The sequence below is a fragment of the Motacilla alba genome, unplaced genomic scaffold (assembly GCF_015832195.1).
Source record: "Motacilla alba alba isolate MOTALB_02 unplaced genomic scaffold, Motacilla_alba_V1.0_pri HiC_scaffold_28, whole genome shotgun sequence".
NCBI classification, from domain to species: domain Eukaryota; kingdom Metazoa; phylum Chordata; class Aves; order Passeriformes; family Motacillidae; genus Motacilla; species Motacilla alba.
In genome coordinates, this window is record NW_024037374.1 from 1,986,622 (window position 1) to 2,012,068 (window position 25,447).

General features: G+C 50.2%; 1 protein-coding gene and 2 pseudogenes across 1 annotated transcript; 2 read left to right on the plus strand and 1 right to left on the minus strand.

The window, feature by feature from the left end:
• Positions 1 to 25,447, minus strand: part of LOC119696322 — a 2,199,709-nt pseudogene that overhangs the window by 1,108,372 nt on the left and 1,065,890 nt on the right.
• Positions 1 to 25,447, plus strand: part of LOC119696323 — a 1,148,804-nt pseudogene that overhangs the window by 109,100 nt on the left and 1,014,257 nt on the right.
• LOC119696376 (olfactory receptor 14J1-like) lies at positions 5,644 to 8,297 on the plus strand. The gene is made up of 2 exons (XM_038126091.1): positions 5,644 to 5,804; positions 7,303 to 8,297. Exon 2 carries the CDS (start codon positions 7,326 to 7,328, stop codon positions 8,253 to 8,255), a length of 930 nt encoding a protein of 309 aa, XP_037982019.1. The 5' UTR covers positions 5,644 to 5,804; positions 7,303 to 7,325; the 3' UTR covers positions 8,256 to 8,297.

A 25,447-nucleotide genomic window follows, 5' to 3' on the forward strand; every position in this document is an offset into this window, starting at 1 on the left:
GGAAAGGTGGAATGAGCCAAATTGGCAGCGTAGAGGAAAACCAGTTTGGGCTGCTGAAGAGTGGAAAGACATCGCTACCAGGGTAGGGAGGCTACCAGTGAAAGTCCACTATGTAGATGCCCATGTCCCCAAGAGTCGGGCTAATGAGGAGCACCAAAACAATGAGCAGGTAGATCAGGCAGCAAAAATAGGGGTGTCGAAGACAGACTTCGATTTGCAACATAAGGGGGAATAGTTCCTAGGTCGATGGGCCCATGATGCCTCAGGCCATCAGGGCAGAGATGCCACCTATAAGTGGGCACAGGACCGAGGGGTGGATTTAAGCATGGACAGTGTTTCTCAGGTTATCCATGACTGTGAGATGTGTGCTGCCATCAAGCAGGCCAAGCGAGTGAAGGCCCTGTGGTATGGTGGGTGTTGGTCCAAGTACAAGTATGGGGAGGCCTGGCAGATTGACTGCATCACACTGTCCCAGACACGCCAAGGCAAGCGCTATGTGCTGACCATGGTGGAAGCCATCACGGGATGGTTGGAAACCTACCCTGTGCCTCACACCACTGCCCAGAACACCATCCTGGGCCTGGAAAAGCAAATCCTGTAGAGACATGGCACCCCTGAGAGTATTGAGTTGGACAACGGGACCCATTTCAAGAACAGCCTTATCAATACCTGGGCCAGGGAACATGGCATTGAATGGATATATCATATCCCTTATTGTGCACCAGCTACCAAGAAAATTGAACGGTGCAACAGACTGTGTAAGACTACCCTAAAGGCAATTGGTGAGAGAACTTTTAGAAATTGGGAAATGAACTTAGCCAAAGCCACCTGGATGGTCAACACCTGAGGGTCCATCAATTGAGCTGGTCCTGCCCAGTCTGAACCCTTGCACACAGTGGATGGAGATAAAGTCCCTGTGGTACATATGAAAGGTATTTTGGGAAAGACTGTTTGGATTAATCCCACCTCAGGCAAAGACAAACCCACCTGTGGGATTGTTTTTGCTCAAGGACCTGCTTACACTTGGAGGGTAATGCAGAAAGATGGAGAAAGCTGTTGTGTACCACTGGGAAACCTGGTCTTAAGTGAGAGCTGTGTGTAAGGTTTCATTGTGAGGCAGATGGAAATAGAATAAGGGGTAGATAATGTCCTGGATTGCCAAGCAATTTGCATTTTATTTGCCATCTGTATGGCAGTTGTCTTCTGTTAAGTGGGCAGTTTTCCTTATCTCTTCCATAACCATCCTCCCTCTGGTGGGACATCTGCTGATAACAGGCTATTCAATGTCACTCATGGCTGATAAGAACTATAGCATCCCACTGTGAGATGCTCTGCCCAGAGGGAGGAGCCAAGCATTCCTACCCAAATAAAATCTGGAGGCTCTGGAACACCAGCACGGCTTTGCTCCACTGGATTTCCCAGAGGAACAGTTGCCTCTTCCACTGGATCTTCAGAGGAAGACTACACCCTTTTTCTGCAGGATCCCTGCTCCAACAGAACCACACCTGACACTCCAGGAGGACTGCAGCCACATTTCCAATTGCACTGCTACCAACACCCTGACCAACAGGGTGTCAGGTTGTGTTCTGACTCTGTCAGTGCTGTTTTAGTTTATTGCATTGTTTATTTTATCCTTTCATTTTCTTCCCTATTAAAGAACTGTTATTTCCTGCTCCCATATTTTTGACTGAGAGCCTGAGAGCCCCTTAATTTGAAATTTATAGCAGTTTGAGGGGGTGGGGGATTTCACATTCTCCATTTCAGGGGAGGCTCCTGCCTTCCTTAGCACACACCTGTATTTTTAAACCAAGACAATGTTAAAGGACATCAAAAAGTGGTGACTCAAGAGGAGCAAGGGAACAATTTAGCCAATTTAGAAGCTAAAAATGCAGCTGAATCAGAGATAGAAAAATTAATGATAGTATTAACACCCATGAGAGAAATGCAAAAAGTCCCTGTATTCAGTGGGACAGAAGAGGAAGAACTCCTTAAAATAGGAGCCAAGAAAGATAACAAAGGGAAGTGCAGATTAGCAGATGGGAGGCAAATGTTGAATAAAACCCTGGCCAAGAAAATGCTAGAAGGCATACCTGGAACAACACACTGGGGTACTCAAGTGCTAAGTGATCAATTTCTAAGGGACTGGGGCTGCATAGGAATTTTGGGAATAGCTGAGCAAGTAACTGAATGGTGTGTGATATGTCAACAAGTGAATAAGAAAATCATGAGGAAAACACCCAGAGGAGAGTGAGAACGAGCCTTAAGGCCTTTTCAAAACATCCAAGTAGACTTTACTGAGCTTCCCCAGGTACAACGGTGGAAGTTTTTGCCAGTGGTAGTAGATCACTTGACTCATTGGGTAGAGGTGGTACCCACTGTGAAAGCCAATGCCAATGTTGTGAGTAAAACATTTCTAGAATCAATCATTCCCTAGTATGGGATGATAAACAGGATTGATTCAGACCAGGGAACTCATTTCACATCGAAGATATTGCCGAAAGTTGTTCAACCCCTGGGAATGAAATGGGAGTGACACACCCCATGGCATCCACAGAGTTCCGGTCGGGTTGAGAGAATGAATCAAACTCTGAAAAGAGCTCTAGTTATGCTAATGACTGAAACCTGAATGTCATGGATCAAATGTCTCCCTTTGGCCTTATTAAGAATTAGAACCCAACCCCAGTCAGATCTGGGCATCTCACCCTATGAAATGATGTTTGGGTTACCCTTCCTGACCTCACCCCAGAAGGTTGCCCCCTGTGAGGAAGGGGAAACCAATGCCAAGAAATATGTTCTGTCTCTAGCACAAACCTTAGAAGGGCTAAGACATAAAGGGGCAATTCCTCAAACTACCACCCTGGATTTCAGAATCCATAAGATTAATCCTGGGGATTGGGGGATGATTAAGTCATGGAGAGATCAGCCTCTAACTCCTCAGTGGGAAGGTCCCTTTCAGCTACTGCTCACCATGGAATCAGCCATGCAAACTGCAGAGCGGGGATGGACTCATGGCAACAGCATCAAAGGCCCACTAGAAGAACCCAAAGAGTGGACTATAACATCCAGGCCAGGGGAAACAAGATTGACTCTCAAGCAGAGACTGAAAGACAACCAGAAAAACACCACGACACCCAAAAAGTAGAGTCAAGCTTCCACCAACCAGCTTGAGAACTGTCTTCCTGTTTTCATGAGTGAGAATTACCAGCATCTGGTGAGGGGAAGTACACAAGAGACTGTAAAAGGTAATGGGACAGCTTCCTTAGGAAAATCAGACAAAGGAAGGAGGGCAAGACCAGGTTGGCCCCTTTGTTTGCTACCAAGAAGGCTCCAAAACCCTGCTGCAGGTAGGAACCCTCTAGTCATGGTAAGGTAGGGACAAAAGGCCATACTGGACCTCTATCATTCCTCAGCTGTCTTTTAATACAACAGGGACTAGAGGGCAGGACCGAGTCAGCCTCTGTACTCACCCCTAAGATATACTGACTATAGGCAGCAACCACATAGGCACGGTAGATGGGAGTCAAAGCCATACTGGACCTCTGTGATGCCCTTTTGTCCATTCCAAATTAGTGTGTCTAAGGAAAACATGAGATTTTTTTCTCCTGTTCCAACTGTCCTTGCCCACATCAACAGATGCTGGGATGACTCATTCAAGAGAGAGAGAAAATTTTTGACTTTATTGTTTGAGCAAAATGACTTCTAGAAAAAGAAAAGGGGGGTTTGTTATAGATGAGTAATCCTATGGTTGACTCTCACAACTGAGGGGTGAATATTAAATATAGGTACAGAGAAGTTGTGTAGATGTATAGTTATCTTTCCCCTCCCCCTTGCATTGTTATCACAGGATGGCCTCAGTAGTTGGGGCATTTGGGAGGGTGGGCTTCTTACTATGGCAGCACCTGACCTCCAATCAAGCTGTAAGAAAGTGATCTCCACCACTGGACAGCAAAGAAGGAGTTGATTGAAAAGACTTTGGGAGGAGCTAGAGGTATACAAGACAGAACATACATTTTGTGGATTAGCACATTGTGACTGAATCCTTTACTCCTGGCACTGTATTCTTTTCTTTTTTCAGTCTTCATTTGTATTTTGATAAGGTCTTAAAAAAACATTTAAATTTTTGAAAGTAAAAACCATTTCTCACATGAGGTTGTAGAATGTGCGTCAAGGTTATCCACCGAGGGTCAGCTCTCAAGATAAAATTTCTCTGACCTGGCCAGACCTCCTTAGGAGAGACCCTGGATCAATATCAATCACAGAATATTGCAATCACCTCTTGTATAATATAAACAGCAATAAAAGACACCCTTTAGGGCAGGAATACATATTTCTTAGAAGCTCATTGAAATATTTCTCCACAACTGTAAAAGGAAAACTTCCTGATGAACTGTTCCAGACCAAGGGAAAATCAGGGAAGACCCATGGTTTGTCAGGACTTGCTTGATCCTAATGAGCCCAGTGGTGCATTTGGAGCTGAGCCCTGGAACCTCAGGGCCTCAGAGCAGATTGCACAAAACTTTCCAGCAGTCAAAGTCAGAAAAAAACCCCCAATATTTCTGAAAGCATTATTGGGTCCCCCTGAGTTCCATCCCCAACACAGACCACTCATGGACTCCTTCGAGGAGAGAATTGGAGGCCAGGATGGCACAAAAACCGCTCAGAGACTCAGTGTGGGAAAGAAAAATCCAAAGTACTTTAAAAACTTTGAGTATCTCAAAGTATTAATGAGCTGCACTGAGTATCAACACAGAGCTCTCAAGGGACTCGTTAAAGCAGATAATTAATGCCAGTGATGGGTGAAATTTTCACAGAGTCTGTATCAAAAGGGAAACACCAAGTACCTAAAAAAACCTGAAGTTCCTTAAAGTAATAATGAGCCCCAATGAATGTTGCAACTGACAAAGCCTCTCCAGGGACTAATTAAAGCAGATAATTGAAGGCTATGATTGCAAAAAAACTCTCAGAGACTCCAGGGCAAAAGCAAAACCCAAAGTCCTTGGAAAACCCTGCAGTCCCTGGGAGCATGAAGGAGCCCCCAGGGCCATTGCTGAGCAAGGCTCCCCAGGGACTCCTTCCAGCAGATCCTTGAGGCCACTGGTATGTGGGCTAGGGGGGGATGCTGAGGGCAGGACAAGGGGCTGCCAGTGCCCAGCCTGGCTGGGGCTGTGCCAGGAGGCCCCAGGGCCTCAGGACAAGGTGTCTCCTGCCAGCCCTTGGTGGCACAGAGCCTGCTGTGCCCCAGGGCACCAAGCCTTGGCTTCTTTTCGTCCCCACCTGTCATCACTGCCTGCAGTTCTCTGCTCTGCCTAGGGCCTGGGGACACTTTCTCAGTCGTGTCCCTCCCTGGGACCCATTAAAAGTGAAGGAAAATTTAGAGTTGGATTCTGACTTGGAGTTCTGCAGAGGTTTCTTCAGCTGCCTCTCAGGGACTGATGTTCAGGGCATGAGCACAAAGCCCCAGAGGGTCATTAAAGTCCTTGTGCTGTGGCTGTGCTGCTGAGCTGGGCTGGGCTCCTGGCAGAGAGGCAGCTCCTGGTAACCAAGAAGAGCTTGAAAAGCACATTTCTCTTGCTGAGAAGCTCTTCTGCCAGCCCAGCAGGGCTGGGGCACTGCCTGCAGCCAGCCCGGGCACAGCACAGAGGCACAGAGAGCTTCAATCAGTCAGGGCTGGGAAGGTGCTGAGAAGTGCCTGGGGCAGAATCCCTGCCAGCCCTTGGCACAGGAACCTCTGGCTGCAGGACAATGCAGCTGCAGCTCCTGGAGTGATCTCCTACAGCTGGAACATCCCAATGCCTACAGACCCTGTGAGTACAACTCTGGGTATTTCTGGTGCAGGGGAGGTGAAATGCTCATGAAGTTCTGACATGCTGAGGTGTTCTGATCAGCCATAGAATATTTCCTAGACAAGGATTTTGATAAAAATTAGAAGTTTCCAAAGTCTAAGTATTCAGTTTCCTACTATTGGAGAATTGCAGGGAGGGAGGGAGAAATATGAAAGGATGATCATGAATTATTAGTGATGAATTTTGACAGGTGCCTGAGAGATCTGAAGTATTATTTTTAGTGATCAATAGGTTCACAGCAGATCCCTAATGTGCCTTCAGACACTCTGGCCATGGACAGCAGCAGCATCACCTTTGCTGGACCCATCAGGCTCAGTCTGAGCTGTCCTTTCTCCAAGCTGCAAACACAACCTGACCCCAGCCAGCGCCCTGCACACAGGCAGGCTTCTGTAGGGCCAAGGAGAGTGCACAGAGATTTGGGGGGTGTGAGTGCTGGCAGGGAGAGATCAGGCCCAGGGAATCACCTGCAGGAGGAAAATCTGCAGGAAGCAGAGAGAAGATCAGGGAAGGAGGGAAAACAAAACCCAGAAATGCTGTGGCAGGGAGAGTTTAGAGATGTCCACAGGAGCCTCTCCAGTGCAGCCCCTCCTTCTGAACAAGCCCCCTCCCTCCTGTGCCCCAGCCAAGCCTCTGCTCTCAGGGCTGGGGTTCCAAGGCGTGAAGCCCCTCCTGTGCAGGCAGAGCTGCAGCAGAGCCATGGGGCAGCTCTGCAGCCCCGGGCCCAGTTCCCTCTGCAGAGCACAGGGCTGGGAGCAGCTGCCCGGCACTGGGGGCTCTGTCAGGGGGCACAGCTGGCTCAGGGTGACGCTGTCCCCAGTGCCCGGCTCTGGGCAATGCTGTCAGTGCAGCCAGGGAAGGAGCTGCATCTCCCTCAATCCAGTGCCATCAGAAGGACCCTTGGAATTCACCCTGAGATTTCAGTTTAATCTGGGAGCTTCAATCCAGGATGCAGACCTGTCCTGGAGCATCTCTGAGTTATAAGATTGATGGGGAAAGGCAGAGGTGTTGTGTCACTGAAAATGCTGTTAGGTTTGTGAAATGAGCAACGTGAGTCCTTGGCTACAAATGTGGAGCTGGGCTGTGGTGGATCCATCTGCTCTTAGAAGTACCTTCGAGTTTTAAAAAGGAAACATGGGAGGGTGATGACCCTCCACCCGAAAAACATTAAAGCCCAGAGAAAATCTGAGCAAGTCAGAACGACAGACCATCTCCCCTCAATCTCCACTCATATTCTTGCCTCACAGAACTTGATATGTTCTCCCTGAGGGCAGCAGAAATGCTGAGACTTTCTGATATCAAAGACTACCAGGAAGCATGGAGAAAATAAAAAGAAAACTTCAGAACTCTTAAACACAGAAGCATGTCCGTGTGTGTTACAGAGGAGGGTGTATGGGAAATGGCTTTCATTTTGGTTGCAGGTATCTCCTCTAACTCTTCACTGTCCTTTCTCCATGAACAGGTCCCCATGTGCAGCCACAGCAAATGTCCAACAGCAGCTCCATCAGCCACTTCCTCCTGCTGGCATTGGCAGACACGCGGCAGCTGCAGCTGCTGCACTTCTGCCTCTTGCTGGGCATCTCCCTGGCTGCCCTCCTGGGCAACGGCCTCATCATCAGCGCCGTAGCCTGCGGCCAGCACCTGCACACGCCCATGTTCTTCTTCCTGCTCAACCTGGCCCTCACTGACCTGGGCTCCATCTGCACCACTGTGCCCAAAGCCATGCACAATTCCCTCTGGGACACCAGGAACATCTCCTACACAGGATGTGCTGCACAGCTCTTTTTCTTTGTGTTCTTCATCTCAGCAGAGCTTTCCCTCCTGACCATCATGTGCTACGACCGCTACGTGTCCATCTGCAAACCCCTGCACTACGGGAACCTCCTGGGCAGCAGAGCTTGTGCCCACATGGCAGCAGCTGCCTGGGCCAGTGCCTTTCTCAATGCTCTCATGCACACAGCCAATACATTTTCCCTGCCCCTGTGCCATGGCAATGCCCTGGGCCAGTTCTGTGAAATCCCACAGATCCTCAAGCTCTCCTGCTCCAAATCCTATCTCAGGGAACTGGGGCTTCTTACTGTTAGTGGCTGTTTAGGACTCGGCTGTTTTGTGTTCATTGTTTTCTCCTATGTGCAGATCTTCAGGGCTGTGCTGAGGATCCCCTCTGAGCAGGGACGGCACAAAGCCTTTTCCACCTGCCTCCCTCACCTGGCTGTGGTCTCCCTGTTCGTCAGCACTGTCATGTTTGCTCACCTGAAGCCCCCCTCCATGTCCTCCCCATCCCTGGATCTGGCCCTGTCAGTTCTGTACTCGGTGGTGCCTCCAGCCCTGAACCCCCTCATCTACAGCCTGAGGAACCAGGAGCTCAAGGCTGCAGTGTGGACACTGATGACTGGATGGTTTCAGAAACATTAAACTGCTGGCCTATTACTGCAAATCACTTGTAATAAAAGTCATCTTTGATACTTCTTGTTGGTTGGATTGTGGGTCATTTCCCTTTGTTTTACTTTTTTCATATTGTTCACTAAGCCATTCCTTGTGCCATTTCTCATTTTGTTTCTCTCCACCTTCCCTGTGGCCACAGACTGTGTCAGTGAGGGCCTGCGCTCTCAGTGGCTTTAAAGGAACAAAAGGATCTCCCAGCAGAGTTTTCTGCAGAGATGCCCTTTTGTTGCCTTCTCTGGAGCTGCAGCAGCAATGTCTGTGTGCAGAGCTGGGGGCAGATCAGTGCTGGCCCAGCAGCAGCAGCACTTGGTGTTGCCAGCTCTGCTGCCGTGGCCCTGCCCCGCTGCCCTGGTGGCCCTGGTGTTGCTGTAGGGCCTGAGTGCTCTCGGGGCCCGGCACAGTGCTGGGGGTGGCAGTGCCGGGTCTGCAGCAGGGACAGGCCATGGGCACTGCTGGGGCAGCGCTGACGCCTCAGGCCAGGGCCTGGGGGCTCCAGCCTCCTTGCCCAGGCTCTCTCAAGAACACACCCAGGCCAATGCTCAGCACAGAAAACCCCCGTGAGCAGCCCCAGGGTGGCCGTGGGCAGGCTGGGGGCAAACAGCATGGCTGGTGCTCTGCAAGGGCCCTGGGGGAGATGGGAAGGAGCAGCAGAGCAGGGGCTGATCCATCCCCAGTGCGCTGGACAGCCCAGGGCAGCGTCCCAGAGCGTCCTCATGGAGCTGCCAACACCATCCCCCCTCTGCAGCCCTGGCCTCTCCCCCAGCTCACACAGGTGCTGCATCCTTGCAGGCACAGACACGGCAGCACTGGCTCAGGAGCCCCTGTTTGCATTGCACAGAGCAGGCGGGAGCACCCCCATGCTGTTGCTGTGGGGACATGAACCTGAGGGAGCACAAATGCCATCAGCCCCTGGGGCCAGCAAGGGCTGGGGGACACCAGGGAAAGCACTCAGCTTTGTCCTGGCCTCTGCAGTCAGCCAGAAAGTTTGTTCCCATCAGCTGGCAGTTTCCTGTGCCACTGCAGATGCTGTTGCTCAGAGCCAGGGCTGCCTGGCAGCCACCCCCAAACTGCCCTGAGCATTTCCTTGGCTTCACCTTTGCTTCCTTTCCTCTTCCCTTGCACAGATTTTTTGCTCTTGCCCAGCCCTGTTCCCTCCCCTGCAATCAGCCCATCCCTGTTTGCCCTTTCCTCTCTGGCCCCACTCCCCATTGCAGTTCCTGACTTGGCACCATGGGAACGGCCCTTGGGGAGCAGGATCATCCTCCAAGTGCTGCAGCAATTGTCTGCAGGCTCCTGCAGTGCCTCCTGCTGCTCCCTTGCCAGAGGCAGCCCAGGCCAGGGGGGCCCATCTGGGCTGCTGTGTCTGCCTGTGGGGCTCCCTGTTCTGGGCCATGAGGAGGAGCTGCAGAGGCTCTGCGGGACTGACAGGATGGGCTTTGGGCCTGGGAGGAGAAGCTGAGGCACCTGGGCTGCTGGAGCTTCTGAACAGGAGGCCCAGGGCTCATCCTGCAAGTGCTCCAAGGGTGGTATGAGAGAATCCCAGAATCAGCTAGGCTGCAAAAGTCCTTGGAGATCATCAAGTCCAATCTGTTCCCTGACACTGCCTTGCCTCTGCTCTGTCTCCTCTTCTCCAGGATAAACAACCCCAGATCCCTCAGCCACTCCTCACAGGACTTGTGTCCCAGACCCCTCCCCAGCCTTGCTGCCCTTCTCTGGACACGCTCCAGCCCCTCCATGTTATTCCCAAACTGGGGGGCCCCGAACTGGACACAGCACTCAAGGTGCTGCCCAGCAAGTGCTGAACACAGGGGAAGCATCACTGCCCTGCTCTGCTGGCCACACCATTCCTGATCCAGGCCAGCAGCCATTGGCCTTCTTGGCCACCTGGGCACACTGCTGCCTCATGTCCAGCCTGCTGTCCAGCAGTCCCTGCAGTTCCCTTTCTGCCTGGCTGCTCTCCAGCCACTCTGTCCCCAGCCTTTAGTTCTGCAGGGGTTGTTGTGGCCAAAGTGCAGGACCTGGCACTTGGACTTGTTAAACCTCACCTTGTTGGATTTGGTCCCTGGATCCAGCCTGTCCAGGGCCCCGTGCAGAGCCCTCCTACCCTCCCGCAGATCAACACTCCCAGCCAACTTGGTGTCACCAGGGTTCCATGAGGCCCCAGAGTGTCCCAATGCTCTCCATGATTCCATGAGGCCTCCCAGTGTCACAATGTCCCTTTGGTTCCATGGGACTCCTTCATGTCACAATGTCCCTTGGATCCATGGGGCCCTGCAGTGTCACAATGGCCCCATCGTGACACCAGGTCCTGCTCTGTCACAATGCTCTGCATGGTTCCACAAGGCCCTGCAGGGTCACAGTGGCCTCTTGGCTCCATGAGGCCTCCGAGTGCCACCATGAATTCCTTGGTGCTGCAGTGTCACCATGGAGCCCTGGTGACACAAGATCCTGCAGTGTCACCAGGGACCCTTGGTTCCATGGGGCACCACAGTTGCTGAGGATGTCAGCAGCCCCCACTGAGGCCATCCCTGGCCAGAGCCCGTGGGGGAATGGGCAGACAAGGAGAGCGTCCCTGGGGCTGGGCCAGCACAACTCAGAGGCACCAGCGGCTCCAGCTGGGAAATGGAGTGTGGAATGGGGCTGGGAGAGCCCTGCCTGGGCTGTGCCAAGCAGGACAGACAAGCCCTGACTCCCATCCACTAAAAAACTCTCTCAAGGAGACATTTAAAAGCAATTACAGTTATTTGTGTACTCTGTACCAACAAGAGATTCTCCGGAGCTCAAAACAACAAAACAGCCTTTACTGGGAACTTTAGAAAATCAGAAAAACTTTGGCGAAATGTTTAATATGGCACTGAATCAACAAAAAACACTTCTCAAAGCATTAACTTGGCTCATTGAACTTCACTCTAAGCCTGTTCAATTTAATCACAATTCACAAGAGGACAAAAATGGAAGAAGTACACACAGAGTGCGAGAAAGAAAAAAAGATTCAGAGAAGCACATACACAGCTACCAACTCCTGGAGTCCAGCGGTGTTCAGATGGAAATTCCTAGAGGAGGTAGGGTCAAGATGTGTGCTTGCCTTGTGCTCAGCCTTCAATACCCCTTGGTCTTGCTGGGCCCTTCCCCCAGGTGGGGCTTGGGCTCATTTGGTCCCTCAGGAGCTGGGCTGGGGGCTGCAGAGGTGGCTGTGGGGCATTGCCTGTGCTGTGCCAGGGACTGGCAGCCACTGCTGGGCTGGGATAGAGGCTCTGGGGGGATTGGGCTTCCAGGGCAGGGCAGTGCTGGGCTTGCAGGGAAGGGCAAGGCTAGACCTGCCCCTTCCTCCCCCACACACAAAATGTTTCAAGCCAGCAATCTCCTCCAATCTGTCTCAATAGGGAATGTTTGAGGTGAAATCCCAGTTTTGGCCATGGGCACCTGGAGAAGAAAGACAGCTCTTTCCCATAGGAAGAAGAGCCGAGAACCCCTGTGTTTGGAAGGTAGGTAAGAGTCTCACTAGACCAAGGCCAGCCAGACTTGTCAGTAATGGCAGATTTTGCCTGGGAGCAATCTTTGGATATTGGGAATTTGGAGATGAAATCCCTATTCTGGTCATGGCTACTTGGAGGAGAAGCACAGATCTTTTCCATAGGAAGGAAAGCATGGAGTCCCATTGTTTCAGCAGCAGATGAGAAGTGACCCTCAACATGCCAAGGTCAGCCTGACCAGTCAGGTGGCTTCTGGGAAGCCAAACCAGCCAGAGCTGTTTTGTGTTCCCTTGGTTTTATGGGGCCCTGAAGTGTCACAATGGTGCCTTGGTTCTATGGGGTCCCACAGTGTCACAATGGCTCCTTGATTACAAGAAGACCTGCAGTGTCACAATGGATCCTTGATTCATTGGGGCCCCACAGTGTCACAGTGGCCCCTAGTTTCCAGAAGGCCTTGCAGTGTCCCAATGGTCCCACTGATTCCATGAGGCCTTGCAGCGTCACAATGGTCTCTGTGGCTCCACAGGCCCCACAATGTCATGTGACTCCTCTGTTTCATAGGGTACGCTATGTCACAATGGACCTTTGGACCCCGGGGGTTTGCAGCGTCACAATGGTCTCCTTTGGCTCCACAGTGTCACAATGGACAGTTGATGACAGGGGGCCCCTCTGTCATGGAGCTTTGATTCCATGCAGCCCTGCAGTGTCACAATGGTCTCCTTTGGTTGCCCAGTGTCACAGTGGTCCGCTGATGACACGAGGCCCTGCAGTGTCACAATGGACCTTTGGTTCCATGCAGCCCTGCAGTGTCACAAAGGCCTCTTGGTTTCACCAGGCCCCACAGTATCACAATGGTTCCTCTTGGTCATGTGGGGACCCCCAGGGTCACAATGGTCTCACTGGTTCCATGAGGCCTCACAGTGTCACAATGCTTTAGTTATTCCAGGAATCTTCAGAGCATCACAATGGTCTCCATGATTCCATGAGTCCCCTCAGTGTCACAATGGTCTCCTTGGTGCCATGGTGCCCCACAGTGTCACAGTGGCCCGTTGGTTCCATGAGGCTGTGAAGTGTCCTAATGATCTCTCCATGGTTCCATGAGGCCTTGCAATGTCACAATGGACCTTTGGCACCATTGTGAGACCATGGGGTCCCAAAGTGTCACAATGGCCTCTTGTTTCCATGGCACCCCTAAGTGCCATAATGGTCTCCACAGTTCCATGAGGCCCTGTAGTGTTACAATGGACCCTTGGTTTGATGGGGCCTCTCAGTGTCACAAAGATCCCTATAGTCCATGGAGCCACCCAGTGTCACAATGGTCCCTTGGTCTCACAAGGCCCCACAGTGTCACAATGTTCCCTTGGTCTCACAGGGCCCCACAGTGTCACAATGCTCCCTTGGTTCCATGGGCCCTGTGCTGCTGCATTCCCCCCTCCCCTTCTCAGGCCACCCTGCCAGCTGAGAAATGCTCCTTGGGCCTCGGCCTTGGCCAGCAGCCCCTGGGCTCAGCTCCTCTGGAGCTCATCACAAACACTGGCTGCCCCAGGCACTGCTGCTGCCCAAGGAGCTCCTGGTTTCTTTAGGAGCAGCCCTGGAACTGCTTTTGTTCCCTCAGTGCCACAACATCCCTGTTCTCACCCTGCCAACGAAAGCTGCTGATGCCAAGTGCGGCCACGATGAACCATTGCTGGGACTGAAGCCCCTCTCTTGGGGCCCTACAAACAGCACTCCAAAAGGAGCCCCTTGGAGCTCTCCTGGGCCAGCGACTCCCTCTGAGTGGGGCCTCTCCCAGCCGGGAACTCTCCCGTTTGCTGCACTCAGGGATCCCCGAACAGTGACAGAGCCTGGGCCGATCCCCCCACTCCTCCAGGCTCAACCCTTCACCCACTGGGGAGATGCTAAAGCATCCACAGGGAGCATTTCCTGCCCTCAGGGGAATTTCTCACAGGCCCCTTGCACTGACTCTTGGTGTCTGTGTGCACACAGGAGTGCCTGTGCTGGGGAAATGGGGCAGAAATGCTGCTCTCTGAGGGGCCTGAGTGCCTTTGATAGCTGAGTTGTAGGTAAGGCTTGTAGGTAAGGTTACATCATGAGGAATAAGTTAAGTTAAATGGTGTTCAGTGCTTTTCTTTTGTTAAGTTTAGTTTAATAAGATAGAAGCTAAGTTGAATATTGTTTAGTGTTATTACACTATTAAATCATTAGGTCATAAGTTGTAAGTTATGTTAAATATTGTTAAGTGCTGTTCTTTTGCTAAACTGAGATGTTTAAGTTAGAAGTTAAGGTCAAAGTATAATTTAAGTCCTCTTAAGTTGGAGTTCTCCTAAGTTTTAGGCCATATTCTTTTCTTCTTGCCCTCAGTGTCCTTGTGTCACACACACAAACACAGGGACAATTCTCAGTTCATTTTGGATTTTGTTGCCTGGATTTTGTTTGGTTTTGTTGTTGCTTTGTTTCCTTGCTTTGCCTGAAGTGTGCAGTCAGGAGCAGAGTGGCTCTTGACAAGAAACTTGGTGGTGCTGTTGCTGAATATTAAATCTGGTTTTTGCTGATCCCTTGCTGGGGATTTTTTCAGCACTCTCAAGCCCTGGTTTGTAACAGGGTGAAGGAGCCCTGGCCCAGGCTCTGGCCCTGAGGGACTCGGGGAGGCTTCTGGGGGGTCCCTGTCCCCCTGTCCCACCCCCATGGCCCCAACCTCCCATCCCTGTTTCAGGCTCTGGGGTCAATGTCATGGAACATCCTCTGGGGGAGGCTGCGGCACCATGGGTGGGGGGACCCAGGGAGATGTGGGACCCTGCTGTGCACGAGCAGCATTGGACTTCTCTGGGGGGAACTGTGAGGGGGGCCAGGGTGGAGTGACCTGCCCAGTGACCTCACACAGCCCCTGTGATGTTACACACCTTTCTTATGATGTCAGACACCCCCTGTGATGTCATACATCCTCCTGTGATGTCACACAGAGCCCCCTATGATGTCAAACAGCCCAAGTGATGTCACAGAGCCAACTCTGAGATGTCACCGGATGATGTGATACAGCTGCTCTGTGAAGTCACAGAAGACTCTGTGATGTCACAAAGTCAGCCTATGATGTCACTGTCTGTTCTTTGATGTCACAGCCTGCTCTATGATGTTACACAGTCACCCAGTGATGTCACAACTTACTCTCTGATGCCACAGAGCCACCCTCTACGATGGCAGTGTCTTCTTTATTGCCTCACACTCTACTCTCTGACATCACAGCCAGCTCTGTGATATCACAACCCCCTCAGTGATGTCACAAATCCCTCAAGAACTCAGTTACATTGAAACACTGAAGTTTCTTGTACTATGAAGAGATCCCTGCCAGGGACAGGATTGAGAAAGTGTCCCCAGGCTCCAGCCAGAGCAGAGCACTGGAGGCAGTGATGACAGCTGGGGACAAGCAAGGCAAAGGTGTCCCTGGTGCTGAGCAAAGCTGGATGTGTTTCAGGAATGCAAAGGGCCAAGGCCTGAGCCCCAGCCCCTGGCAAGGCAGATCCTGTCCCTCCCTCCTTGCTCAGGGCTCTTCCCAGCATGGGCACTGGCATGTGGGGATGTGCAATGCCAAGGGCAGGAGCATGGGGCGGCCCCTGCCAGGCTGCTGAGCAGGGACAAGGAGGCAATGAGGCCCCAGGGCTGCAAGGGTCACTTGTCCCCTCGTGGCCTCAGGCCCAGGGCCAGCAGCCATGGCCCAAGCGCTGCCCAAGTTGGCTCTGTCAGAGCCTTGCAGCTGCTGCCCATCCCTGTGCCCTGTGCAGCCCAGGCTGTCCCACGGTGTCCCTGCCCTGCGCCTCTGTCCCTGCAGGCTGTCGTCATGCCCCGGCTGCCCCACCTGGCTGGCCCCTTCCTTTGCTGACAGCTCTGCCTCCTGCCTGCCTCTGCCTGCCCACACAAAGCCTTGGGCTGCTCCAGGCTCCTCTTGGGGGATGCGTTGCACCACAACCCTGCCCTAGGAGGGAAATTCCTTTCTCCTGGTATCCAGTCTGGACCTCTCCATCTGTCCTTTGCATTAATCTTTTCTTTCTCCAGCTGTTCTCTACCATGTCAAATGGATCCACCATCTCTAAAACCACCCTTCTGTCACTGTCACATCTTCTGAAAAATCCCTTCGACAGGATTTCTTCCTCTGGGAAGCTGAGAAGCCTCAGAGAAAGAATGAAAACAATAATTTTCTGATTTGCTCCTCCTGTGTTTTGCTGCTTTGGAATGTGGTCTGGAGATTGTTTACCAACTGGTCATTGTTTGATTGGCTTCATGTTAATTGTTTTTACTTAACGACCGTTCAGCCTCCAGCTGTGTTGGGACTCTGAAGAGTCAGCAGTTTTTCATTATCATTCTTGTTAAGTCTTCTGTCTGTATCCTTTCTCTATTCTTTAGTATAGTTTTAGTATAGCATTCTGTAATATAATATAATATCATAAAATACTAAATTAGTCTTTTAAGAACATGAAGTCAGATTCTCAATTCCTTCCAACGTCACGGGCATTCTCAAACACTATACCCTTCAATCCCTCCCAGGGCTCTCCTCTTCTGTCCTCAGTCTCCACCCCACTGAGCACAGTGCTCCTTTGTCCCTATGGAGTGGTCAAGTGCTTGAGGCCATGGGCACCTGGACAAGGGGGACAGTTCTTTTCTATTGCCAGGAAACAACAGAACCTCTGGGTTTTGAAGGCACATGAGAAGCTGTCACCAGAGGCCAAAGAAAGCTAGACCTGTCTGTCCTTGCAGCTTTTGTCAGAAAGCAGCCTTTGGATAGATGGGGAGTTTTGGGGGTGGAATTCCATTTCAGCCATGGGTTCCTGGACTGGAATGACAGTTCTTCTCCACAAGGGGCTCCTTTTGGAGCGCTGTTTGTAGGGCCCCAAGAGAGGGGCTTCAGTCCCAGCAATGGTTCATCCTAGCTGCACTCGGCATCAACAGCTTTCTTTGGCAGTGTGAGAACAGGGATGTTGTGCCATTGAGGGAACAAAAGCAGTTCCAGGGCTGCTCCTAAAGAAACCAGGATCTCCTTGGGCAGCAGCAGTGCCTGGGGCAGCCAGTGTTTGTGATGAGCTCCAGAGGAGCTGAGCCCAGGGGCTGCTGGCCAAGGCTGAGGCCCAAGGAGCATTTCGCAGCTGGCAGGGCGGCCTGAGAAGGGGAGGGGGGAATGCAGCAGCACAGGGCCCATGGAACCAAGGGACCGTTGTGACACTGTGGGGCCCCGAGGAACTGTGGAGACCACTGTGACATTGCTGGGCCTCATGGAACCACAGGGAACCGTACTGATGCTGTGTGGCTCCATGGAATGTTGCGATCATTGTGACACTGACAGGCACCATCAAACGATGGGTCCATTGTGACACTGCAGGGCTCATGGAACAGAGGATTCACATGACATTGTGGGGCCTGGGGAACCACAGAGACCACTGTGACACTGCAAGGCCTCATGGAATCGTTGGGACCATTGTGACACTTCAGGGCCTTCTGGAACCTAGCGGCCATTGTGACACTATGGGGTCCCATAAAGCCAAGGGGAGACAGAACAGGTCTGCCTTTGCCTCCCATGAACTGCCTGACTGGTCCAGCTGAGCTTGGCATGTTGAGGGTCTCTTCTCATCTGCTGCTGAAACAATGGGGCTCCATGCTTTCCTTGCTATGGGAAAGAACTGTCCTTCTTCTCCAGGCACCCATGGTCAGAATTGGGATTTCACCTCCCAATTTCCTTATTTCCAGGGATTGTTCCAAAAGGAATATTGCCAGGAGAAATCTGTCCTGCAGTGGTTTTACAAGGATCACTTTCCATCTGTCCCCAACACCCTGGGGAAGGCTCCATGCTTTCCTTCCTATGGGACAGAACAGTCCTGCTTCTCCAGGTGCCCATGGCTGAGATTGGGATTCCACCTCCAATATTCCTTAAATTGAAATATTGCTCCCAGACAAAATCTGCCATTTCTGGCAAGTCTGGCAGGCCTTGGCCTAGTGAGGCTCTCACCTGCCTTCCAAACACTGGGGCTCCGTGCTTTTCTTCCTATGGAGAAGAACTGTCCTTCTCAGCCAGGTGCCCATGGCCACAACTGGGATTTCACCTCCAACACTGCCTATTGTGAGAGTCTGGAGGAGATTGTTGGCTGGAAACATTTTGTGTGTGGGGGAGGAAGGGGCAGGTCCAGCCTTGCCCTGCCCTGGAACCCCAGTGTTATGTTTGCCCAATTATCCAATCACAAATGAAAACCAAACAGAATTAATTGTAGCAGCAATTTTAATGAAGTAGTTTAGAATCTATAAAATTGAATACACTCAAAATATTGACAATATAACTTGGTTAAAATGAGGAATAATCTAGTTCTGATAATAACGCATAAGTAAGAAAATTACCGTGGGGTACGGAGTGCAAGGGCTTTGGGATCCCTGCCACCTCACGTACAAGGTCATCAAGTTACAATTCCCCTTTTTATGCTGTGTGCCATCACCATCTCCTCCCATTTTCGATTTGTCACATTCGTATTTCCACACTCATCATCATCTTCATCACACATGCGCCACCATCCCTTGTAGGTGGTCGCACCACTCTTTGGGAGTCGTCTGAGGAAGGCTTCTCCTCTTCCTCAGGTGTCCTTTATTTCCCCTTTGGATTACACATGTGCACCAAGCTGGTATAGTATGAGCCAAAACTAACATTACATGAGCCAATACCATGTTCTAACATTAAAGCAGTAATTCTCATCAAATTAACATGTTCCTGATTTCCACCCAAGTTTTCCCTCTCTTCTAGATAAATTTAGTAACAGTTATCTCTTACTCCCTCCTGTCCTGAACATTGGCAGGAGAAAGGGGGGGAGCGGACCCCTCCCCTCCCTTCTTCCTGGCATTTCACTTTTTAACCATTTTGTTATCACCAAATAATAATTACAGTATCAATGTTGATTACTGTTTCAATTTTGTCAGCACGAATCACACCTATTTATCACAATTAGATATTAGGAAAACGCTTTTACTGAAGAAGTGATAAAGTACTGGAATTGTCTGCCCTGGGAGGTGGGAGAGTCACCATCCCGGGATGTGTTTACAAAAAGACTGGATATAGTACTGAGTGCCATGGTCTAGTTGAGATGGTGTTAGGGCATGCGTTGGACTTGATGATCTTCAAAGTCTCTTCCAGCCTTGTGATTCTGGGATTCTGTGCTTGTGTGATATCACAGACCAGATTGTGACACCATACAGTAGGCTATGACATTGCTGGTTTACTATGTGACATCACAGAGCAGGCTGTGACATCACAATGTGGCAGCATGACATCACAGAGCAAGCTGTGAGGTCACAGAGTGTACTGTGACATTACAGGGTGGCTGTGTTACATCACGGAAGGTGTTGTGACATTGCAGGGTGGTTCTGTGAGCCCACAGAGGTGCTGTTGGACATGCTAAGTGAGTTTTGACATCAGGATGTGACATCCCAGAGCAGGCTGTGACATTCATTGGCTGGTTGTGTGACATCATAGAACAGGTTGTGATGTCCCAAAAAGGGCTGTGACATCACAGGATGGCTGTGTGACATCACAGAACAGGCTGTGAGGCCACAGAGAAGACTCTGCCATCGTAGATAAGGGCTCTGTGACATCACAGAGAAAGCTGTGTGATGTCACAGAGAAGGCTGAGACATGACAGAGTGGGTTGTGACATCACAGAGCTGCCTGTGAAATCCCAGAGTGTGGGAGGACAGATTGTCAAGAGAACAGAGATAGTGCTGAAGGCTATCTTGCTCCTGATGAATTGCAGCTGGACTAATTCCCAAAGAGTGGGAAAAGCCTTGCCCTTAATAGGATGTGTTTTATAAAGAGTGGGTTTATAAAGGAGTGGGTTAGCTGGCTGAGAATCAACTGCAGTCTGCAGGCTGTGCTGTGGGGAAAAAGAGCTGAGCAGTTGTGTGAGGGGCAGCAAAGGGAAGATGTCGTGTGAGGGAGAGACAGGATCATGTGGTGGTGCAAGGGACAGGAAGGAGTTAGCTGGTGCCACAGAAGGAAGAGAGAAGGAGTCAGAAGGCTGCATGGAGTTGCCTGAGGGTAGTCTACAGACAGAAAGGTTTGAGAGTTTTTAGATAATAAGGGGCTGGCGCTTGGGTCATGACCCAAAGTCACACCTGGGGGACAGACCCAGCAAGACCAAGGGGTATTTAAAGGTGACAACGAGGCAAGTGCACATCTTGACCCTACCTCCTCTTGGAATTTCTATCTGAACACCACTGGAATCCAGGAGGTGGTAGCTGTGTGTGTGCCTCTCTGTATCTTTTTTTTTTTCTCTCTTTGTGTGTCTTCTTCTGTTTCCCTTCTCTTGCAAAATTTTAAGTAACATTAAATTGAATAGGCTTAGAGTTTGCAATGTTGAATGGGCCAAGTCAATGCTTTGAGAAGTGTTTTTTGTTGATTGAATGTCTGTCGTAGTTTGACATGAGAAGATTTTTAAAAAGTAATACAAAACTTGTTGTGTAACTGACCATCTGTTAAACCACTAAGATGCTTAACAGGCCTCTGTGAAACACAGATGTTAAAGGTGAAAAAAACCAGGAACCTCCTCTTTCTTCTCCAGTCAACAAAGAAGTAGCGGGTGCCAGCCCCAGCCCCCATCTCAACCAAACAAAAACAAAATTAACCAAGCCAAACCAAAGCAAGCAACCCTGTCATGGGCTGAGCCCCTTCCCCCCTGCCCAGGCTGCCCCCCTCCCATTGGCCCCATTCTAACCAAACCAAACCCCAACAACTACCAAACAGGAAAACAAGAGAGGCTACAAAACCCCAACCAGAACAAAGCTAGGCACAGCTATTCAAATCTTACCATCAAGTCCCCTCCCTCCAACACAACTCAAACCAAACCCCCTACAACCTACATCCCATACAACATAACCCTACAACTAAAATTTAGCACAAAAAACCTCAAAAAATTGATCATAAAACCAATCCAAACACAGGCCAATCACAACTTCCATCACAACTTACTGGTGGATCAGGTGTTAATCCTTTCAATAGTTCAATCCTCTCTCAAGTAAAAGAAAAACAAAATATGAGCATATTAAAAAAAACAACGTAAATCCATCAAAGTCAGTAAAGAAGAAATTAAATCCCAATTAAAAAAGAAGAAAATATATCTCAGTCTTAAAATCAAAATCATTTTTTAAGCTGTAAAAAAAAAAGCTCTTTTTCTTTATAACATACAAAACTACATAAAAAATTCAAATTATATCAAAAAACCCTTCCATATTTAAATAAACAAATGTTAAAAGAACTGTAATTTCATAAAAAATTTCAACAGAATAAAAAAATAATCCAGTTACCCCAAGAGAAGGTCTCTATTCCCAGAGATAAAAATAATTTTAGAAGTAAATAATAAAAATTTTACTGTTAAACAATTCATCTTCAAAGCAATACCCTACAAGTCGACATGGCCCATCAACAAGCTGAAAAAAAGCTTGTAGCAATAAAAACAACTTCACAATAGCAAAGTTCCCCAGAAAACTGTTATCCATGACAACATTAAGAACCACAAAAAACCTAATTGTTCCTCTGGTAAAAAAATCTCCATAACCTTAACAAGAAAAACTTGTCTCCAAAAGTAAACTAAAAAAGACTAATCTAGAAATAGTTAACTAGAAATTTTTAGTTTAGTTTTTTGACATGGTCAGTAAAAATAATTTGCAAAGAAAAAACAAGTGTCCTAAAGAGTTTATTATTCTCACTACATTTTTTTCTTTTAGTTACTTTTAATAAAATTTTCTTTCCAACCTTTTAAAATTTTAAACCTACTTTACCTTTCTTCTAATCCTATCTCATAACAAAATATATACATAAATAATTAACTGACACTAAAACCCGCCACACTCATCAATACATTAATTAGGAAATCTCAACATTAGAAAAAGGTAAAATCAACAAACCAAACCCACTACAGTGTCATAATAAACCTTTTGCCAAAGGTTCTCTGATTTTACAATGTTGCCAGTAAAGGCTGTTTGGTTGTTTTGAGCTCCTGAGAATCTCTTCATGATATTTCCCCAGGGAGTCCAACTCAGAATACACCCACAATTGTAATTACTTTTAAATGTCTCCTTCAGAGAGTTGTTTGGGGGTTGGGGGTCAGGGCTTGTGTGTCCTGCTTGGCACAGCCCAGACAGGGCTTTCCCAGCCCCATTCCACACTCCATTTCCCAGCTGGAGCCGCTGGTGCCTCTGAGTTGTGCTGCCCCAGCCCCAGGGACGCTCTCCTTGTCTGCCCATTCCCCCACGGGCTCTGGCCAGGGATGGCCTCAGTGGGGGCTGCTGACATCCTCAGCAACTTGGAGGCTGCTGCTGAACTGTACTGCTGCAGAGGCTTGTTCAGCCTGCAGCTCTTCAGTGCAGGAATTCAGTGTCCCAGGGCTCATTAACATCCAAACACCTGAACAAGCCAAGCCTCTGGGAATAATTTAGGATTTCAAATCTTTTGTGATTAATTAGACACATTACAGAAAACACTACAGATTCCAGCAGTGTATTCAAACTGAATATATTTGATTTAAAAAGACAGCGAGAAATGATTTCTTTATTCCTGATTAGGTTTTTTTCCTATTAATTCATTGATATGTGCAATCTCCACTTTACATTGAATCCAAGTACCTCCTCATCCAGTTTGAGTAGGTATGAAAATCAAGACCCTTCATGGCTGACAATCCATTAGACTCTGTCCCTACCCCCACCCCACCATTTCCCCCATCCAAGGCCTGGCACTCAGAGCAGCCTTGTGCAAATCTGAGCTCCCTCCAGCCCAGGCTGCACCTGCAGCTTTCAGCTCCTTGCCTCCAACTCCCACCTGCTTTCCTTGCAGAAGGAGCTGCCCAAGACACAGAGGGATGTTCATTTCTTGTCAGCCAACAAAGCCAAGGCAAGGCACAGCTCCATCAAATGCAAAAGTCATTCCTCTGCTGCATATTAAATCCCCTTTCCACAGCAGACAGTCTCAGAGCAATGGAAAACACCTTCTGTGCCCAGCACACATCCCAAGGTGCCCCCAAACCCTCCCTTCCCCGATTTGCTCTTTGCACACAGGAGTCACAGGCTGCAGTCAGGGCTCCCTCCATGCCCAGAGGGAGGAAAAGAGAGAAAGGGGATGAAGAGCTCTCCTGTGCAGAGCCAAGGTCCATGTGCCCCTGCAGTGGGAGCCACAGCTCATCAGCTTTGTGTCCTTGGGCTCAGGGACTGGTGACACTCAGAGGCACAGAAAGGTTTCTTGCCAACAAGCACAAGCTGAACATTGGAACAGTTTAATCACCATCACAGCTCTTCCCTCAGCTCTCTGGAACGTCCTAGCAGCATCTGACACGTCCCCTTCCTGATGCCCTCTTATTGTAGAAGTTCCATACTGTTATCTACTTCTTCTAAAGTTTCATACCTCCTCAGAGCACGAACTCATTCATCTTCACAAAGTCACCAACTGACTCCAAGTACCTTCCCAACCTGTCAACCCACTCTTATATAGCACTCTTCTCCTCATTGGTCATTCTTCTCATTGGTCACAGCTGTGGCCTGTTAAAGTCAGGCCTGTTCCTAATCTTTGGTAATTGACCCAGCTGCAAGTCCTTAGGGGTGAAATTACTCTCTACACTATCTTTATTTTCTAATATTCTATCCCCCCACACCCATGCCCAAGGGATTTCTGTAAAAGAATAGTTTTAGACAAGGACATAAGAAAAGTTAATTCTGTGATGGATATGAACACAATTAACAGGCTGACTAATGTGATACTTACTTGAAATTCATATAGACTGGGGAACTCCCTGCAGCTCAAAGCATGAAACCAATCAGTTGAGAGGCACTTGAATGACCAGAGAGCATTTGGAGGAGGAAATCGGGGAGTAGCAGGAAGGACATAGATCCACCTTGTCTAAATGAAGAGATGTCCTTCGACATGGCCATTTAACCAGGAGAACAGGAAATGACTGATTGAAGAGGGAGAGGTAATAATAGACTGAATATTGTTGACACAACTAGACAGGAAGATCACTATTTCTCATCCTGCCGTCAGGACACTTGTAGGAAATTCCCATCCCTGGTGGGAAAACTGCTATTTCTCAACAGTCCCCAAGTGACCCAGGTAATAAAACAGTGCTTGCACATTATGAAATGTATAAGTATTGTAAATGTATGTACCTGTGCCCCTTTCCAGGCAGACATCAGCTGTGTGCCCATGAACAGGCCGTGCCACTTGTGCCCTGAGGTGCCCAGCTGGGATTGGATCTCTCCGAGAGCAGCTGAGGGAGAGCAGAACACCTTGCAAGCTGCAGGTCCCTGCCAGCCCCGCAGGGCTCCTGTGCCATCAACATCTGCTCTGCTGCAGTCTGAAACAGGGCCCAGCATGGTGCCGGGATCATCAGAGAACTGAGGTGTGTGCTGGAATTCCATGGCCTCGCCATGGCGCAGCAGCCCTGCATTTGCCTCCTGCAGCCTTGCTCTCCAGCACAGCCATGGAGGCTCTTTGGGCTCCTGGCTGTTGCTGCAGGCAGCAAGGGCAGCTGAGCTGTGCCTTTGGCCCAGTCAGGCCTGGCCAGCGCAGGCCATGCTCAGCAATTGCTTGTCTGTGCCTGGCCTTGCTGCCAGCCCCGGCAGCGGCTGCGTGGCCCCTTGGTGGCCCTGTGCTGGCCCAGCCATGGTGCCCCAACCCCTGGGCAGGCCCAGCCCAGGCCAGGAGCATTGCGGCTGGGAAGGGCCCCTGTGCCGTGGTGCCCACAGCAGCCTTGGGGCTCTGTGCCCCATGGCCTCCCTGCTGGGCAGCCTCTGCCAGCTCCTGCAGAGCCCCTGGCACCTGTGGGGCTGCACAGACAGCCCTGCCCCGAGTTCTGCCCACCTCTCCCAGCTGCCCTGAGCTCTGGCCAGCACCAAGGGCCTCTCCCCAGCCCAGCCCAGCCGGCTCTGGCCCCACAGCTCTGCTCAGCCCAGGCTGCTCTGGCCACTGGCCCCATGGCCTCAGCCCCTGGCAAGGGCACAGCAGCAGCTGCAGCTGCCACAGGACTCAGCCCCAGCATGGGGGAAGGGGCTTGGCCAAGGCACAAGGAGGCTCCCTGGCTGCCCTGCTCCCCTCTGGCTGAGGTGCTGAGCGCTCAAGGGCCGGGTCCTGCCCTGGGCTCACAACCACCCCAAATCCCTGGCCCTGCCCTGCCCCTGATCCCCACAGCCTGTCCTGTTTCCTTCATCCCTACATTTCCAGGGACTTGCTGGGACGAGGGAGCTCTGCTCTGGGGATGGAGGGAGGTCCAAATGCCACCACTGGAGTGGGAACCACAAATCATCAGGTTTGTGTCCTTTGGGAGTCAGGAACTGGTGGGACTCAGAAGCACAGAAAGTTTCTCTTCATGGCCAACAGACCATAGTTGAACAGGACACAATCTAACTCTTCCCTGAGCTATGTGCCCTGCCCCTGATCCCTGCCCAAATCCCCACAGCCTGTCCTGTTTCCTTCATCCCTACATTGCCAGGGACTTGCTGGGACGAGGGAGCTCTGCTCTGGGGATGGAGGGAGGTCCAAATGCCACCACTGGAGTGGGAACCACAAATCATCAGGTTTGTGTCCTTTGGGAGTCAGGAACTGGTGGGACTCAGAAGCACAGAAAGTTTCTCCTCATGGCCAACAGACCATAGTTGAACAGGACACAATCTAACTCTTCCCTGAGCTAT